The 20,072-nt window shown below is 38.2% G+C and overlaps 1 protein-coding gene across 14 annotated transcripts in view; it reads left to right on the top strand.

The window, feature by feature from the left end:
* Positions 1–20,072, top strand: part of BPTF (bromodomain PHD finger transcription factor) — a 144,352-nt gene that overhangs the window by 61,418 nt on the left and 62,862 nt on the right. For 9 of the 14 annotated variants that reach the window (XM_060080482.1, XM_060080488.1, XM_060080484.1 and 6 more), the window contains 4 exons: positions 2,924–3,112; positions 6,969–7,156; positions 9,086–9,441; positions 9,585–9,716. In XM_060080482.1, the coding sequence (XP_059936465.1) occupies positions 2,924–3,112; positions 6,969–7,156; positions 9,086–9,441; positions 9,585–9,716 (865 nt within the window). The remainder of the gene's footprint in view (positions 1–2,923; positions 3,113–6,968; positions 7,157–9,085; positions 9,442–9,584; positions 9,717–20,072) is intronic. The other 5 variants (XM_060080489.1, XM_060080487.1, XM_060080485.1 and 2 more) reach the window with 2 other exon arrangements.

Raw genomic sequence — 20,072 nt, 5'->3', positions numbered from 1 at the left:
GAATACCTTGAAATATAATTAGAGCAGAAATAAATGCTTAATTATTTCTGTTAAAATCTGATTTTCAGAGTCAGGAGTTGGTGTCCAGTTACCTTCAGTGGTGATTTTTGAGTTATGAACTTTGGGGGGAGGGGCATGATTTTCTCATTTTAAGTATCTGAACTCGTGGGTCTTTATGTATGCAGTTTGTTTCAGTCAGTTGTAGTTGTCATTAATTTGGTTATATTGATTTTCAGGAGCCCCTTTATGTTGGCTTTTGAGTCCTTTTTGCTGTGTATGACCCCAGTAGTCTCTTTTGCTTTTTTGCTTTTTGGCAGAATAAGATGTATGCGGCTTGTCTTATACATTTCTTACCCCAGACCTGGAATCAGTAATTCCTGCAAGAAGCCCTGGTTCCTTTTTGTGGGGAATGATATTTAGAGACCATCATCTGGGCCCAAGAATATTTACTGCTCTTGGGCTCTCACTGCCTCTAGGATTTTTTATTGGGTAGTGTTAGGAAATAGGTATTTTGGAAAAGAAAAAAACCAATTCATGTTGACATTTCAAATTCAGATTGAGGATTGCATACTTAGTTTCTTTTTTTACACTTGTATCTCTTTTCCTTTATGCTGAATGCCTTAGTTCCTAACAACAGTAACTTAATTATATACTTGCTTTATCCTGTTATAGATGTCCATTAATAATATATATTATTTTTATAATTATTGTTAATATCCTGATTGCATTAATAATAGTAATAGGAAGAAATGATTTAAATAGCATAATAATTTCATAATACCAATATTATTGCTCACGGTAAGACTGCTGAACCGCATTTAAGATTTTTTTGCAGCTCTTTATCTTTATACCATATTTCCAATAAGAATGTATAGTCAAAATTCCGTGTTCCAAAGTCACTTGAAATAATCTTTTTCTCTGTGTGGTTATGCCAACAATTTGATACACGATTAGGCTGTTTTCTTTCAGTTTTTAGGGGCTGCATTTCTAACTTGAATTTTTTAAAAATGTAAAACATTTACATGATTCCAAAGTCAAACTTTGTAACTATTATCTATTCAGAGAATTTTCACTTTCATCCCTTCCTTCTCTAGGTAACCATGTCCTTCCTTTCCCTTACAGGTAGTCATTTTTTATTAAGTTTTGGTTATTCTTCTAGTGTTGGTTTTTTTTTTCGTATAGAAAAGCAAAATATGTGCATAAATTCATATTTCTCTCCCTTTCTTTTTTTTTTTTTTTTTTTCTTTTTGCTGTATGCGGGCCTCTCACTGTTGTGGCCTCTCCCGTTGCGGAGCACAGGCTCCGGATGCGCAGGCTCAGCGGCCATGGCTCACGGGCCCAGCCGCTCCGCGGCATATGGGATCCTCCCAGACCGGGGCACGAACCCGTATCCCCTGCATCGGCAGGCGGACTCTTAACCACTGCGCCACCAGGGAGGCCCTCTCTCCCTTTCTTATATGAAGTTAGCATACTCTAAGTACTGTTCTGCATCTTTCTTTTTATATTTAATCTTGAGATCATTTCAATATGTGGGTATAATGATTTCCTCAGTCCTTGTTATGGTGCATGATATTTTATTGTATGTACCACCTTTTATTCAGCCAGTGACGTATTGATGGGCATTTTGTTTTTTCTGGTCTTTTGCCATTATAAATAGTGCTACAGTGAATACCTCTGTAAATATCAGTAAGTAATTTAGTATTTTTGCCAGTGTATTTCAGGGTAGATTTATGGACATGGGATTGCTAGGTTAAGAGTAGATGCATCTGTAATTTTTCTAGATATTGTCAGTTCCCTTTTATCCAGTTTGCACCATTTTACAGTCCTACAACAATGTGTGGCAGTACCTCTTAACACACTGCCTCTCTGCCTGAGTGTATCGTGAGACTTGGATTTTTGGCCAGTCTGGTAGCTGAGAGGTAGTTTCTCTATACGATTTTACTTTGTATTTCTCTTACTCTGAATTAAGTGAGCATATTTCCATGTTTAAAGGCCATTTTTCTTTTTCTTTTTCTTTTTTGTGGCTGAATCGCATGGCTTGTAAGATTTTAGTTCCCTGACCAGGTATTGAACTGGGGCCCTTGGCAGTGAGAGCACGGAGTCTGAACCACTGGACCGCCAGGGAATTCCCGCCATTTTCATTTCTTTCATCACTGTTCATATATTTTTCCCATTTTTCTATCAGGTTGTTGGTTTTTTCAGTCAAAAAAAAAATTAGGAGCTCATGATGCATTACAGATAGCCTTTGTGATATACTGTCGACGACTTTTAATTTAGGAACTTGATTTAAAAGGTATCTTAATAGTGGCAAAATGAAGTGCACAGGGAGGCTCTAGATTTCTGAACTGCCGAGGAAAGACCTAGGCTTTCAGTTCATGGTAGCATTCATTTTGATATACTTTCAGGAACTGTACTCTTAGTGATACTATTATATTGGTCTTAAAATTAGCAATCACTTAGGCATTACCATCTAGTTAAATTTGGGGGTATAGAATTCAGGCAGAAAACCTTAGAGATAAATAATTCTGTTTAATTCTGTTTCAAATACTGTTTGAATACTTTATGAAAAGTAAGAATATAAATTTCAGATTTTGAGGGATTTTCTTCACAAAATCACTTCTGCAGTATCTGGCACATCATAAATTTTGTGAGATTGTTATATCACTTTATTATTCTGAAAGATTGTCTGCTTTGTACTATACACGAAGGTGATAAGAGCCTGAGTTAATACTGGGCGACTTAAAAACCAAGTCGTAGGGTGTTGTTTACAATTTTTTTTTCATACATTGCATTATTCATACATGAGCCGCTTTTTAACATCTAGCTTTGTAATGCAACCCTAAAACAATTAAATGTCTTTTCTGACAATTAGTTGTTTTTGATGTGATTTCCAATCTAAAAATCAGATATTCTATTTTTCTAGAAGAACCTAGCAAGACACGTGACAGCAGTAACACTAGTGCCACCACTACCTCCACCCAGCCTAATCTGGAAAACAGTAACAGCAGCAGTGAACTAAATTCTTCCCAGAGTGAATCTGCTCAGGCAGCTGATGATCCTGAAAATGGAGAAAGAGAATCTCATACACCTGTCTCTATTCAAGAAGAGATAGGTAAGAATACACTTCATACATTGAAAGGAGCTTTTTTAGTTTTTTTAATTTTTTAAATAAAAGTTTGATGGGGGTGGGAAGATTTGGATTTTCTTTTTTCTTTTTTTTAAACACAAGCGACACGTGCACTCCGTGTTTTTGTTTTAAAAAAATAAAAAAGCACTTGGGAAAAACATACATCTTTTTCACACCCCCCTCCCCAAAGGTAACCACCGTTACTTGGTGTGTAACATTTTATATCTTTCTCCGTGCAGTTACATTAATGTATGTATGTTGACAAAAAGTTGTTTTTTTTTTTTTTTTTTAAATATAAACGGGATCATTCTGCATGTGTTGTTCTGCATCTTGCTTTTTTCACTCAGTAATACATGTAGGGGTTCTTTTCATGTAATAAATTAAATTTATTCTTTTTTTAACTGCTGCATGGTACTCCACAGTACAGATGAACCATAATTCATTTACTATTTCTCTATTAATGGACATTTAGGCTAACAGTTTTTTCATGATTACAACTAGTGGTGCTTTTTAACATCCTCATCATATATCTCTGTGTACTTGTATTTCTGGCAGTATAGATACAGTAAATGGAATTGCTGGATCATATGGTAGGTACATTTAAAAAATAGTGATGGCTACTGCTTAATTGTACATTAAAAGGAATTTATACTAATCATTTACATGTATGTGTATTTCTTCATATTCTCGCTAAATTTGACATCATCTATCTGTTACATTTTTGCCAATGGTGAAAAGTATTTCATTTTAAAATTTGCATATCCCTGCTTACTAATGTAGTTGACTTTCTTTTCATGTGTTTGCTGAACTTTCTGTGAATTGCTTGTTCATATTTTTTGCTGATTTGTTCCTACTGAATTTTGATATTTTTCCCAAATGAGTTTTAGGAATGCTTTATGTATTGTGAGTATTAATTTTTGATTTTACCTATATATTTATATAGTCATTGCTTGTTTTTAACCCTTTCTGTTGTTTTATAAATAAATTTTTACATTTTTTATGCAGTTAAATTTATCAGTCTTTTTCTTTAGGATTTCTCTGGATTTTGTGTCTTACTAAGGAAGACCATCCCTATCCCAAGAACATACATATATTTTACAGTAATTTCATATAATACTTCTATAACTTCATTTTTAATCCTTCTGGTGTATAATTTTGTGTATGATATGAGATGGAGATCTGTCTTAATTAGAACCTTTTCAATTGCAAGTGACCAAACCAGCTTAAACTAGCTTAAGTGAAAAGGGATTTAATTAGCTCATATAATTGGGAAGTCCAAGCCATCACCAGGCATAACTGGACCTCCAGGTATCAAAACTCTTTCCATTTTCCTCTTTCTGTCTCACCTTTTGGATCTGCATATGTTTGTGTGTTAACCTCATTCTCTCCTAATACAGACAGGCTTTCCCCAAGTGGCAGGGAAGATGGCATCAGCGGTTTGTATTCATATCTTTCCAAGGTCTGTGACCCAAAGGCAAGGCCCCTACTCCTGCTCCAAATCAAAAGTCCTTGAGGAAGGAATTTGAGTGGCCTATCTTGGACATATTGTTCCTACTCCTGTGGCCAGGGCAGGCAAGGTATTATGATTGATGGCTCCAGCAAAAGTATATAATTGGAGTGGGGTAGGAATGGTTTTCCAAAGAAGGAGAGATGCTGTGAAGATAGGAAACAGCAAATATCCACAGTTCCACCCTAGCTCAATACAAACATGTGTATTCAAATTAAAAAATGCCTCTGCCTAACATAATGGAAAGATCTCACCCACAACTGAAAATTTTTTCAAAAACTTCTTTCCCAAAATGAACATCTGGTAATTTTAACTGTATCTAGGATTTCTGTGTATTGTGTGTATTATTTTGATTACGTCTGGTTGTGGCTTATCTTGATCTTACAATCCATGAGCCAAATTATGAACTTAACTACCTGTAACACTCATTAACCTGATGGTGGACGGTATTCTCTGATAAACCTGGCTGCCCTTTTCTGGGAGGTTTTCTGGGAGAATGGATATGGATGAGAAGTGAGAAGCATACGGGAAGATCCCCCTTCTGGAGGCCATTCTTCTTTAACAGCCTAGATCCAGCTGACTTCTGTCAGGGATGGCCTGCTGGAAATTGCTGTAGGTTTGAATAATTACACATCCCAGTGTGACAGGTTTGGGTTTTTTTCTGGCAGTAACACCCCCTTGTAGATTGCCTGAATACCCAGCTAGTTAACCTAATGCCCAGAAACTTGGCTCAGAGTCCCTGAGGGTAAACCCCCTCTACTGGCCCAGTTTGTCTGCCCCAGCCCCCAGGTGAGCGCAGTCTGTCTAGGCTCCTGCCTCTTGACTCATTAAACAGTAAGTTAGGGAGGCTAGGGCCAGGCAGCTCTGTACTCAGCCTCCAGGCTGCATCACAGTGATTCACTCCTTTAAACAGGAATGTGGCCTTTGGGCAAGGTGTGCTAGACAATGACCTCCACTCTTAGCCTTGTTCCCTCTCTCTGCTCCTTCAAGTCGTACCCCCAGGGATGAATTTTCTGCCTCCTTTCCCTTATTTGCACTAAACTTAGCAAGTGGCAAAGGACTGACTCTCACCTGTGGGATTGTTGGCTCTAAATTGAGGCGCTTAATTTAAAAGTACTGTGCCATTCCCTTTCTGCTTTTAGGAAGTCTGGCCTTGACTAAATGATGTCTAAAAAGTCTTTATTGTAGAACTTCAAAGACAGTCCCAAGAAGTAGCCACTATCGGGAATTCTCTGGCAGTTCAGTGGTTGAGACTCCACACTCTCACTGCTGAGGGCCCGGGTTCAATCGCTGGTTGGGGAGCTAAAAATCCCACAAGCCGCGTGGTGTGGCCAAAAAAAAATAAAGTTGCCGCTATAGTTCATCATGTTGGCACAGAACTCTAGCATGGGTAGAATCATGGTCTGAGAGCCGAGAGAAAATCGTGGCTAGTCTAACTAACCAACTGCTTTGCTACCACACATTGAAGGTTACTAGCTTTCCAGCCTGAGATGGCAAGATACCCAGTACCCCTACCCCATCTTGATTTAGTCAGTGCCATATTTTCTGCTTGGTTTTTCATTTGCCAGTGCCACACTGTCTTAGTTTTTAAAAGCTTTAAATTAAGAAAGAAAAATGAGATCTTGTTCAGCTGTCCGGCCAGTGGAAATTGGATACTGATGCAATCGTTTTAGAACGTATAGAAATTTTCAGCTGAAGTGAGATTTATGGAAAAGCAGAAATTGCTCCTTGGCAGTTGAATCTGTCACTTTAAAAAATTAAGATATAATGAAAATGTGAGAGGCCTTTATTATATCTAAAAAAACTAATGTAGTTGATTTTCACATGTATAGTTATCTGCATACACAGATAATTATCTAGATTCTTTAGGAAAAAATTCACTTGACATTTACGTTTATAAGCTTTAAGTTATTAGGTATTTAAACAGAATTTCAGTGGAAATCCTTCTAAAATTAATTATATCCTTTACTTTTAATACAGAAATCCATGTGGAATATATAAGGCAATATTTTATTAGTGTGCATTTTGAGTTATGTTTGTTACTTGTAAATCTGTAGCAGCCCTTCCTCTTTTCTAGTAGCTGAGCTTTAAAACAGATAACCTGGCATGTTTGAATTTTCTGTAAAATGATAAATGACTCACAGTAAAGTTCTGACATACTTTCTTTGGAGTAAAACTTTAAGAATTAATGCATTTGCTTTGGCTGTTCAAGGACTTTTTATTTTCTGGATCTTAGTTGTCTACCAGATAGAAGTTTTGGATAAGTAAGGTGTTATTACTATATGTAATTTACTTACTGTTAGCAATTACTTTTGGCTTTTTATTTAATAACAGGTGATTTCAAATCAGAGAAGTCTAATGGGGAAATAAGTGAGTCTCCTGGAGGTGGAAGAGGAGCGTCTGGTTCAACTCGGATTATTACCAGGTTACGGAATCCAGACAGCAAACTGAGTCAGCTGAAGAGCCAACAGGTGGCAGCTGCAGCCCATGAAGCAAATAAATTATTTAAGGAGGGGAAAGAGGTGTGTTTTTCCTGTTTAAAACAAAAATCTCTGGAATGTAAAATAATTTTTAAAATAGGGGCAGGAAGTTTGTAGAGGTACTTTTGAACTGTATTTTCCTCACTTCCGAGAGTGTAACGAGATTAAAAGTGTTAGGTTTGTATTATGATAAGTATAGCTGTACACCCAAATTTCAATCCATGCATAGAAATGCTGTAAATGGGTAGTATTCTTTCTTACTATATGGTTAGTTTTATTGTATATAATTCTAAAGAGATAGAGGCTGCTTCTTCACATGTGGGAACAGGTAGGCTATTTGTGGGCTTTAATGAAGATTTAATGCTCAGTTCTGGCTGTAGTCATTTTAGATGAACCTGCAGCTAAAAGATAAGACTTACCCCTTGATAGCAGAGAACAGTGTATAGAACAGCACAGCATCTCAACTCTGTGAACAAAAAGATTGAAGCTAGGACTCAGTATTTCTGTCTCCCAGCAAGCCATGATAATAGAATAAGGGCCACAGCTGTGTCTCTCAGATTTGAGAATTATTTGCAGGGTAGATATGCAGTGTTTTGTTTTTTAATGCAGTGTTTTTAACATCAAAGAAATGTCTTTAAGGCAGTGGCTTTCAGACTTTTTTACTCTGACCCTCACTAAGACATTATTCATAGCAACCCAGTACATACATCAAAAGTTTTCTGAAGTAGGGCTTCCCTGGTGGCACAGTGGTTGAGAGTAAGCCTGCCGATGCAGGGGACACGGGTTCGTGCCCCGGTCCGGGAAGATCCCACATGCCGTGGAGCGGCTGGGCCCGTGAGCTATGGCCGCTGAGCCTGAGCGTCCGGAGCCTGTGCTCCGCAACGGGAGAGGCCACAACGGTGAGAGGCCCGCGTACTGCAAAAAAAAAAAAAAAAAAAAAAAAAGTTTCCTGAAGTAGTATTTTACTATGTGGGAAGCATTCTGGTATTTTCTTTTCTAGTCTATTGTATTATATTTCATTTTTTTAAAAGCTGAATAAGCCTCACTATTGATTTCACAGTCCACTAAAGGATTGGAATCAACTTTTTTTTTTTTTAGCGGTACGCGGGCCTCTCACTGTTGTGGCCTCTCCTGTTGCGGAGCACAGGCTCCAGATGCGCAGGCCCAGCGGCCATGGCTCACGGGCCCAGCCGCTCCGTGGCATGTGGGATCTTCCCGGACCGGGGCACGAACCCATATCCCCTGCATCGGCAGGCGGACTCCCAACCACTGCGCCACCAGGCAAGCTCCTGAAACATTATTTTAACGTATCCATGAGCTCTTATCTAAAGCTGGAATGATAAAAGGAGCAGAAGAAAAGGTATTTTTAGGAATATATGTTTGAGTACATGTAATGCCCTCATGCCCTCTTTTGTCTCTAACCCCTGTATATTGTAAGCTTGAGAGAATGATTGGTGAATGATTTATATATCACACATTTAGTTTCATGTGTATATTTGAGATACATGAAAGTACTTAATAATGTCCAACATATAATAGGCACTTTAATAGAGCTTAGTTTTCTTTCTTTTTGCAGGCATATCTTGGTTGTTTAATTATAAACAATTAGCTTTAGCTTTTAACTCAGCTTTTAAACTTCAGAAGTTTAGGGACTTCCCTGGTCGTCCAGTGGTTAAGACTTCACCTTCCAATGCAGGGGGTGCGGGTTTGATCCCTGATTGGAGAGCTAAGATCCCACATGCCTCTCTGCCAGAAAACCAAAGCATAGAAAAACAGAAGCAGTATTGTAACAAATTCAATAAAAGACTTTAAAAAATTGTCCACATCAAAAAAAATCTTTAAACTTCAAAAGTTCAGTGATAAGATGTATCTTAACTTATTTTGAATGATAAATTACAAATTATTGAAAGATAGTTGATCAAATTTACATATTTGACATAAATAATGGAGTCTTTTTATTTTCTTGGTCAGGTACTGGTAGTTAATTCTCAAGGAGAAATTTCACGGTTGAGCACCAAAAAGGAAGTGGTCATGAAGGGAAATATCAACAATTATTTTAAGTTGGGTCAAGAGGGGAAGTATCGCGTCTACCACAATCAGTACTCCACCAATTCATTTGCTTTGAATAAGCACCAGCACAGAGAAGACCATGATAAGAGAAGGCATCTTGCACATAAATTCTGTCTGACTCCAGCTGGAGAGTTCAAATGGAATGGTTCTGTCCATGGATCCAAAGTTCTTACCATATCTACTCTGAGACTGACTATCACCCAGTTGGAAAACAATATCCCTTCCTCCTTTCTTCATCCCAACTGGGCTTCACACAGGTAAAGGAAACTAAGGTTTATTTATTGCTGTAAATATAGTAAATATTTACAAAATGAGGTGAAGTCTTCATAAATTACAGCTCTTGTGCTTTTAATTTAAGATCAACAAGATGAAATTTTGTTTTTTCCCTTCTGAAATTTAGGGCAAATTGGATCAAGGCCGTTCAGATGTGTAGCAAACCCAGAGAATTTGCGTTGGCTTTAGCTATTTTGGAGTGTGCAGTTAAACCAGTTGTGATGCTCCCAATCTGGCGGGAATCTTTAGGACATACCAGGTAAGTGAATTCTGAGCCTTGTGAATGGTGTGTTAGTCTCCTTTTTGGAATATGAGTCTATTAATAATGAAAGTTAATGTGTTGGAAAGGCCATAATAAAGACTTAACTCTTCTTGACCTCATTTTCCTCCTATAAGATGGAGGAAAACATGTAAGATGTAAACCTGAATAAACATTAGTTCTTATTTAGGATATAGGATTATAATGAAGATGAGAAGAGATCAGGTATATGAAAATTAAAAATATGTCCTAGGGCTTCCCTGGTGGCGCAGTGGTTGGGAGTCTGCCTGCCGATGCAGGGGACGCGGGTTCGTGCCCCGGTAGGGGAGGATCCCGCGTGCCGCGGAGCGGCTGGGCCCGTGGGCCATGGCCGCTGGGCCTGCGCGTCCGGAGCCTGTGCTCCGCAGCGGGAGAGGCCACAACAGTGAGAGGCCCGCGTACCGCAAAAAAAAAAAAAAAAAAAAAAGTTCTAAAGTAAAAAGCGTTTTTATTGAATAGAAAGAATGCTTATATTTTTTGAATATTTATTCTGGAATGTGCTAGACATCTTGATTTACTTAGAGTCGAGTATCTGGCCAAAGATCATGTAGCTCCTAAGTAGACTCAGAGTTGTGTGGCTTTAGCAGACGGTTAACAAAAAAGATAAATTTTGTGACTTGAATCTACTTTTTAGCCCTAATGGATTTATTTTTTAACTTTAATTTTTCAAAAGTTCTTATTATAAACCTAATATAAGCTTATGGTAAAAAACGTAAATTATTATTCAGTGTAAAAAGTAAGGCTCCTTCTACCTTCCCTGCCCTTCTACAGGGCCCATTCCAAAGGTATAATGCTGTATTTTTTTAATTTAAATATATTTTGTGTTGCTTTCTACACCTGTGTTTTATCTTTAAAAAAAATTAATTTAGGGCTTCCCTGGTGGCACAGTGGTTGAGAGTCCACCTGCCGATGCAGGGGACGCGGGTTCGTGCCCCGGTCTGGGAGGATCCCACATGCCGCAGAGCGGCTGGGCCCGTGGGCCATGGCCGCTGGGCCTGCGCGTCCGGAGCCTGTGCTCTGCGGAGGGAGAGGCCGCAACGGTGAGAGGCCCGCGTACTGCAAAAAAAAAAAAAATATATATATATATATATATATATATATATTTATTTATTTATTGGCTGCATTGGGTCTTTGTTGCTGCGCGCGGGCTTTCTTTAGTTGCGGCGAGTGGGGGCTACTCTTCGTTGTGATGCGCGGGCTTTTCATTGCGGTGGCTTCTCTTGTTGCGGAGCCCGGGCTCTAGGTGTGCGGGCTCCAGTAGTTGTGGCACACAGGCTCAGTAGTTGTGGCTTGCGGGCTCTAGAGCGCAGGCTCAGTAGTTGTGGTGCATGGTCTTAGTTGCTCTGCAGCATGTGGGATCTTCCTGGACCAGGACTGGAACCCATGTCCCCTGCATTGGCAGACGGATTCTTAACCACTGCACCACCAGGAAAGTTCCCTGTGTTTTATCTTATAATAAAAAATTTTAAGAAAAGTAAATATGCCTGCTAAATATTTTTCATCTGCTAAGGGTTGCTTTCAGTTTTCTCTAGTGTTTTCCCCCCATAAATCTTATGGATACTCTTTTCTCTCTCCCTCCTATTTTGAATGTAATTGCTGCTACTGGTAGAAGCTTCCACAAATGGAATGGACTTAATTCTTCCTAGGATTAAAAAAAAAAACACAACAGGGTTAAGTTAAGTTGCTACGAACGGTGCAGCCCAGGAGAGGAGAGCTAAATGGGTGGCATGCCGGTATTTTTCTCACTGCCGCCTTTTCTCAGGGCAGGGAGAGCAAGGGGAAAGTCAGAGGCAATTGTGAGGCCTATATTTCTCTTTTTCCTTCTTGCATTTACTTCCAGACTTTCCCCAAACTCTTCTGTCCCAACAGTCTCCTATTCAGTGCTCATCCTGAAACTTGTGTTGGTGGTCTCTGGTGGCAGAGACCAATATTTTGAGAACTAAAGCAAAGCTAAATGTTGCTAAAGAAAACTTCAGTACTCAAATGTAACTTAAAATGACTAAGTCAAAGCTTTTATAAATTCGTTTCTAAATATTAAACATTCTAATGAAAATGCAATTCATTTTTTTTTTAGTTAGGGTTTTTTCCCCTCCTGGTATGTCATTATGACTAGTCTTTTATCCTATTTTATTAAAAAAATTTTTTTTTTGGCACACTGAGTGGCATGTGGGATCTTCTTTCCCTGACCAGGGATTGAACCCAGGCCCTCGGCAGTGAGATCATGGAGTCCTAACCATTGGACAGCCAGGGAATTCCCATGACTAGTCTTTTAAACCTGTTACTAGAGTTATAAAATTGTATCATGAATTGTATTAGTATGACACATCTGGTAATATATAAGAAAGAACTTTTTAAAAAAATTATGATGAGGTGATATAAAATAGCATACTCTGAATTTTTAAAAAATTAGAGACCATGACTCATGAAAATTAGAAATTAATAATAGGACTTCCACTTTTGTCAGTAGTATGGTCACAGATGTTTAGGTGACAGACTCCTAAGACTTGATCCTAAGGCAGTATCTAGAAATTCAACCAAATATTTTATTGTAAAATGTTTGTTTATTATGATATTCAATAGTAAAGGTTTGAAGGCAGGATCATTTTGAAAAAGTTATGAAGTCTTGGTTGAAAAACATTAAAGAACACCTAAATAAATGAAAATATATCTCCTGTTCACGTATAGGAAGACTCAGTGTCTTGACAATGTCAATTTTTCTCACCTTAATATACAGATTAAGTTCAAACATATTAATAATTATAGTTGGGCTTTCTGTAGAATTTCACAAGATGGTTAAAAAGTTTTTATGGAAAGGCGCAACAATAGAAAAGGTAAATTTGAAGGACGAGGTGGAAGTACTTGCCCTCCCATGTAGCGAAACTTACTTGGTAGCTATAATACTGTGGTATAAACAAATAGACCAGTGGTACAGAATAAACAGTTCTGAAAGAGACCAGCCCATATATGGAAATACAGTATGTGATGGAAGTAGTATTGGAAAGGATGAACTGTCCAATAGAAGATGAGGAGGAAATGAGTTGTCCGTACAGTGGTAAATTGAACTTCATTCTTTATATTATACACAATAGTCAGTTCCAGGTAGAGTAAATTCTAAATGTGAAAAACAAACTTTAAAACTCTAAGAAGAGAATATAAGAGATTATCTTTGTGACTCTGCAGCAAAAAAAGTTCTCTTCTTCCTCCCTCCCTCTCTCCTTCTCCATTTCCTTCCCTTTTTCCTCCCTCTTTGTCCCTCTTTCCTTTCACTCGTTCCTTCTTCCTGCTTTTCTTCCTGCCATACTTCCTTCCTTTTCTCTTCTGATTGTTTTATTTCCTTCTTGATTCATTCAGTATCTCCCCTAACATAGCTAAGGCAGGCTTTATTTATTTCATTTGTAAGAGTGCTGTCTGTCAGATTTGAATGAGTGTCCATGTGTATGCCTGTGTGTGTGCACGTACTAAAAGTGACTTTCCTTCTTCACCTTTAATATGTGATATATACATAAGGTTGTGTGAAATATATAAGCTATAATGAGTAATAATAAAATGAACACCTGTGAATTCACCACCCAATTTAAAAATAAGAAAATTATTATTGTATTTACTTTGCATTCATATTACCTTGCCTTTCCTGAGAGATAACCATCATTTTTACATTTGTGTTTTGTTACACCCTTCCTTTTACTGTGTAGTTTTATCACATATGTATATAACAGTAGACAATGGTTTTCTGTTGTTTGAGTTTTATAATAATGTGTCATCCTAAAAGACTGAATCCTAGACTGGTTGAAGGTGTTTTTATTGTTTTATTATACTATAATCAAAAAAGGGTTAGTATACACAGTATATTCAAGAACTTCTACAGTTCAGTAAGAAAAAAAATCAAACTATTTAGTAGGAAAAAAGGCCAGAGGTACAAACATAATTTAGAGAAAAGGAGACACAAATAGCCAAGAAATATGAAAAGATGCTTAACCTCCCTAGTAAGTTGGGGAAAAAGCACATTAAAACTAGGGGTTGGGCCAACATCGTTCTCAATGATGAAAAACTGAAACCATTTCTGCTAAGATCGGGAACAAGATATGGTTGCCCACTCTCACCACTATTATTCAACATAGTTTTGGAAGTTTTAGCCACAGCAATCAGAGAAGAAAAAGAATTAAAAGTAATCCAAATTGGAAAAGAAGAAGTAAAACTGTCACTGTTTGCAGATGACATGATACTATACATAGAGAATCCTGAAGATACTACCAGAAAACTACTAGAGCTAATCAATGAATTGGGTAAAGTAGAAGGATACAAAATTAATGCACAGAAATCTCTTGCATTCCTATACACTGATGATGAAAAATCTGAAAGAGAAATTAAGGAAACACTCCCATTTACTACCACAACAAGAAGAATAAAACACCTAGGAATAAACCTACCTAAGGAGATAAAAGACCTGTATGCAGAAAAGTATAAGACACTGATAAAAGAAATTAAAGATGATACAAACAGATGGAGAGATGTACCATGTTCTTGGATTGGAAGAATCAACAGTGTGAAAATGACTCTACTACCCAAAGCAATATACAGATTCAGTGTAATCCCTATCAAACTACCACTGGCATTTTTCAAAGAACTGGAACAAAAAATTTCACAATTTGTATGGAAACACAAAAGACCCCGAATAGCCAAAGCAGTCTTGAGAAACAAAAACAGAGCTGGAGGAGTCAGGCTCCCTTACTTGAGACTATACTACAAAGGTACAGTAATCAAGATAGTATGGTACTGGCACAAAAACAGAAAGACAGATCAATGGAACAGGATAGAAAGCCCAGAGATAAACCCCCACGCATATGGTCACCTTATCTTTGATAAAAGAGGCAAGAATATACAGTGGAGAAAAGACAGCCTCTTCAATAAGTGGTGCTGGGAAAGCTGGACAGCTACATGTAAAAGAATAAAATTAGAACACTCCCTAACACCATACACAAAAATAAACTCAAAATGGATTAAAGACCTAAATGTAAGGCCAGACACTATAAAACTCATAGAGGAAAACATAGGCAAAACACTCTATGACATAAATCACAGCAAGATCCTTTTTGACCCACCTCCTAGAGAAATGGAGATAAAGACAAAAGTAAGCAAATGGGACCTAATGAAACTTAAAAGCTTTTGCACAACAAAGGAAACCATAAACAAGACGAAAAGACAACCCTCAGAATGGGAGAAAGTATTTGCAAACGAAGCAGCTGACAAAGGATTAATCTCCAAAATATACAAGCAGCTCATGCAGCTCAATATCAAAAAAACAAACAACCCAATCCAAAAATGGGCAGAAGACCTAAATAGACATTTTTCCAAAGAAGATATACAGATTGCCAAAAAACACATGAAAGGATGCTCAACATCTTTAATCATTAGAGAAATGCAAATCAAAACTACAATGAGGCATCACCTCACACCAGTCAGAATAGCCATCATCAAAAAATCTGCAAACAATAAATGCTGGAGAGGGTGTGGAGAAAAACCCTCTTGCACTGTTGGTGGGAATGTAAATTGATACAGCCACTATGGAGAACAGTATGGGGGTTCCTTTAAAAACTAAAAACAGAACTACCATACGACCCAGCAATCCCACTACTGGGCATACACCCTGAGAAAACCAGAGAAAACCATAATTCAAAAAGAGTCATGTACCACAGTGTTCATTACAGCTCTATTTACAATAGCCAGGGCGTGGAAGCAACCTAGGCGTCCATTGACAGATGAATGGATAAAGATGTGGCACATATATACAATGGCATATTATTCAGCCATAAAAAGAAACGAAATTGAGTTATTTGTAGTGAGGTGGATGAACCTAGAGACTGTCATACAGTGTGAAATAAGTCAGAAAGAGAAAAACAAATACCGTATGCTAACACATATATATATGGAATCTTAAAAAAAAGGTTCTGAAGAAACTGGGGCAGGACAGGAATAAAGACGCAGACATAGAGAATGGACTTGAGGACACGGGGAGGGGGAAGGGTAAGCTGGGACGAAGTGAGAGAGTGGCATGGACATACATACACTACCAAATGTAGAATAGATAGCTACTGGGAAGCAGCCGCATAGCACAGGGAGATCAGCTCGGTGCTTTGTGTCCACCTAGAGGGGTGGGATAGGGAGAGTGGGAGGGAGAAGCAAGAGGGAAGAGATATGGGGATATATGTATATGTATAGCTGATTCACTTTGTTATACAGCAGAAGCTAACACACCATTGTGAAGCAGTTTTACTCCAATAAAGATGTCAAAAAAAACCCCCCACAAAACTAGGGGCTGGGGCCTTCCATGGTAGTCCAGTGGTTAAGACTCTGTGCTTCCACTGCAGGGGGCATGGATTCGATCCCTGGTCAGGGAAGATCTCACATGCCACAGGGCATGGCCAAAAAAAAAAAAAAAAGGTCTGAGAATATATTCCAGGATGAATGTGGGCTTGTAGAGGTGATTCTGCTGGTTTGAAAACAGTTTCAGTCCCTACGTACCACTCACAATGCAGGCATCTTTGCCAGACTTTAAAATCTTACTGTGTAAAGACGCTTGGTGTCTTTGGAGTAACAGATCCTAAATACAATCAAAATATTAAAAAAAAAAAACCCAAAACTAGGTGCTATTATTTCACATCCATTGGATTGTCATAAATTTAAAGAGTATTGGCAAATGTGTGATATAATAGGAAGAGAATTCTGATACGTTGTCGATAAAAGAGCTAAATACTACAACCGTCTTAGAGAACAATTTGGTAAAAGTAATATTGAGAATACAATCCTGTTCCTAACTAAAAACCTTAGTGAAACCTTGTATCTGTACATGAAGAGACATGTAGAAAGGTGTTCCTTATAATATTTTGTAATGGTGAAAATTAGTAACAATTCCTAAATGCCCATAATCAGGCATATTTAAATTATGGTGTGGTTCTCTAATAGCATACTGTACAGCAGTAAAAAAGCAAACCAGAGCAACATGAGTCAATGAGATTGACTCAGAAATGTACAACAGGGGCTCCTCTGGTGGCGCAGTGGTTGAGAGTCCGCCTGCCGATGCAGGGGACACGGGTTCGTGCCCCGGTCTGGGAAGATCCCACATGCCGCGGAGCGGCTGGGCCCGTGAGCCATGGCCCCTGAGCCTGCGCGTCCGGAGCCTGTGCTCCACATTGGGAGAGGCTGCAACAGTGAGAGGCCCGCGTACCGCAAAAAAAAAAAAAAAAAAAAGAAATGTACAACAGAGTGAAACAATTCTTTGCCTGAAAATATATGTAGTGTGATTCTATTTATGTAAAGGTTAAAAGAATGTATGCTAATATAATGCTGTATTGTTTAGGGATGTAGACATTTGTGGTAAAAGTTTAAAGACGTGTAAGGCCTATGTGCTTGACACTTAAGAAATATGCTTCTAAATAGGTCAAAAAATCATAATGGAAACTAGAAAACATTATGAATTGAATGTTCATGAGAATACGACATAAAAAAAAAGAAAAAAAAAGAATACGACATAAATTGAAATTTGTGGGAAACAGCTAAAGAGTACCTAGGGGAAATGGGTAGCCTTCAGTGCTTACACTAAACAAGAAAAACTACAAATTAATTAGCTAGGCATGCATCTCAATGAGTCAAACCAAAGATGGGAAATATGTCAATATTTGATGAAATAGAAAACAGATGTATACCTTAGATACTATTATATTTACAAACCTCTGATGAGATTATCAGGAACGGGGTGGGGGTTTGGAAAGGATAAAGAACAAATAACCAATATCAAGAATGAAAAAGGGGACGTAACAAACAATATTTCTGAATCTCTCTCACTGATACTTTGGATTTCAAACCTTCACGGAGTCCACTAACATAGCATTCAGGCTTCCTACATCCATAGAGAAAGTGCCCCAGTGGACTCCTCCTTTTGGGTGGGGGAAGGGTTGGGGAGGAGGAGTCCCACTGATCTGAATCATTGGACAGTAGGGCAGAGGCCACACTCTTAGGCAAGAAAAGGATTTCTGGTTCAGTCTGAAGGATATCACTGCACCTGTCAGTAGTAAGGAGATGGGCAGGACCAGATGATTTCATGAGGAAGTTCTTCAAATTTTAGGAAACAGATAATTCTATTTAAACTGTTCCATAAAATAGAAAAAGAAGGAAATCCGGTTCAGTATTATTTCTGTTAGTACAAAACTGTTCTAAAACTTGTTAAATAGATAAATAGAAAATCATGGCCCTGTCTCATTTATTAATATTTACCATTGATTAATAATTAATAGCAAATAGAAATGTATGCAAGAAATCTTAAACAGAGCATTAGCAACTATAGTCAAGAGTAAATTAAAAGAATAATAAATCATGACTAATTTGACTTCCTCTAGGTATGGAAGATTTGTCTGTTCTTAGGAGATTATTAATACCTTGCTATTTTAAGAAGTCAAAGAGAAAACTTTGATTTTCTCATTAGATGTTAAGAAGGTATTTGTTTATTAAGAAGATTTAAGTTCATTATTAATTCTTGGTTTAAAAGAAAACTTGGGGGGCCTCCCTGGTGGCGCAGTGGTTGAGAGTCCGCCTGCCGATGCAGGGGATACGGGTTCGTGCCCCGGTCTGGGAGGATCCCGTGTGCCGCGGAGCGGCTGGGCCCGTGAGCCATGGCCGCTGGGCCTGCGCGTCCGGGGCCTGTGCTCCGCAACGGGAGAGGCCACAACAGTGAGAGGCCCGCATACCGAAAAAAGAAAAAAAAAAAAAAAAAAAGAAAACTTGGGTAAGTAGAAATAGATGAATGCCCCCTCCCCTTTTTGGTAAAGATGTATTTCAAACCAAACCGTCATGTGTTTTGATGAAACCCTTGAAGTATTCCCATTAACATTTAGGTGGAACAAAACAGAGATACCCACTGTTGCTGTTATCTTTTAACTTTTCTTTAAAGTATTAATGCAATATACCGAGAGAAATAAAACATAAATAGGTAAATGTAGGGACAGTTATATATAGTTGATCTCATTATATACTTAATTGACTGAAAAACTATAAAACAGTATGAAAATTAATTAAGGTGGCCCCCATACTGAACATTCGGTTTTATATATGCAGATAGTAACCATGAAGAAAATACAGCGGGAGTTCTGAGTTAAAATAACAAATTGAATGAGCACATCTAATTTTGCTCCCCACTGACCTCCACCAGAACTATGGCAAAGGGATTTTTTCAAAGCATAAACCCACAGGGACAAGGGGAACAACAGAGAAGACAGCACCAGTAAAACTGCAAGCAGTATTGCAGGAGGATGAGTGGTGCCCTACCCAGGAAAGCCACATCCCAAGTCGGCGGGGAGAACTGAGAATTTTCACCAGTCACACCATAGAATCCTCAAAAGGCACAAAAGCAGGAAGAGCAGAGCAATGCATGATTCTGTCTCTGCAGTGCACCTGTTTACACATGGTCCTGCCAGGTACCCTGAGTGTGGTGAGCGTACTGTCTTCTAGGCGTTGCTTAGGACTGCGCCCTTTGATTGCACCACAAGAGGCTCTTAACTTGTGAAAGGTGACCTGGAGACAAATTTATTTTTTTCTGGGAACCGTCTTTTAATAGTGACAATATTGCTCTTGCTCATGCAGCTAGTTTTCTTCTTGCTGAGTTTTCAAAAGCCAAACTTTATATTGTTTGGGATATACACATAGGTGGTGGTAAAACTGTAAAGAAAAGCAAGGGAATGATAACACAAAAGTCAGGATAATGGCTGCCTGGGGGTGGGACACACTAGTTTTGGATGTAGTGGTTATTGATAAGGTTCTGTTTCTTAACTTGGTTACAGTTTACATATTTTTAAAAATTACAATGAAGAAAACATCCAGCAACGACAAAACACCTCAAACCAGGAATACATTTAATAAATATTTAGGAGCATGTTAAGAAATGGTTAAAACTTTACTAAGGATATAAAGGATACTTTGGGACTTCCTTGGCAGTCCAGTAGTTAGGACTATGCACTTCCACTGTGGGTTCAATCCCTGGTTGAGGAACTAGGATCCACTTGCCGTGCAGTGGCCCCCCCCCCAAAAAAAAAAAAGATATAAAGGATACTTTGAGTAAATGAAAAGATACATTATATGCTTACATATGTATGTTGCATTTTTCTAAAGATGCCATGCAGTATATTTTATATTAACTTAATCTATCAAATTTAATACTCATTTGCATTGTGAATAGGAGTTTTCTTCCTGGTGGGAGAGGGAGGCATGACCAAAATGATACTAATATTTCCTCTAGAAAATGTGTAGGAAAAGGGAAGTAGGTATTACAAA

Source organism: Mesoplodon densirostris, chromosome 18 (genome assembly GCF_025265405.1).
Source record: "Mesoplodon densirostris isolate mMesDen1 chromosome 18, mMesDen1 primary haplotype, whole genome shotgun sequence".
NCBI classification, from domain to species: Eukaryota; Metazoa; Chordata; class Mammalia; order Artiodactyla; family Ziphiidae; genus Mesoplodon; species Mesoplodon densirostris.
Note: the sequence above shows the minus strand (reverse complement) of the source record. Positions and strands in the feature narration are given on the sequence as shown.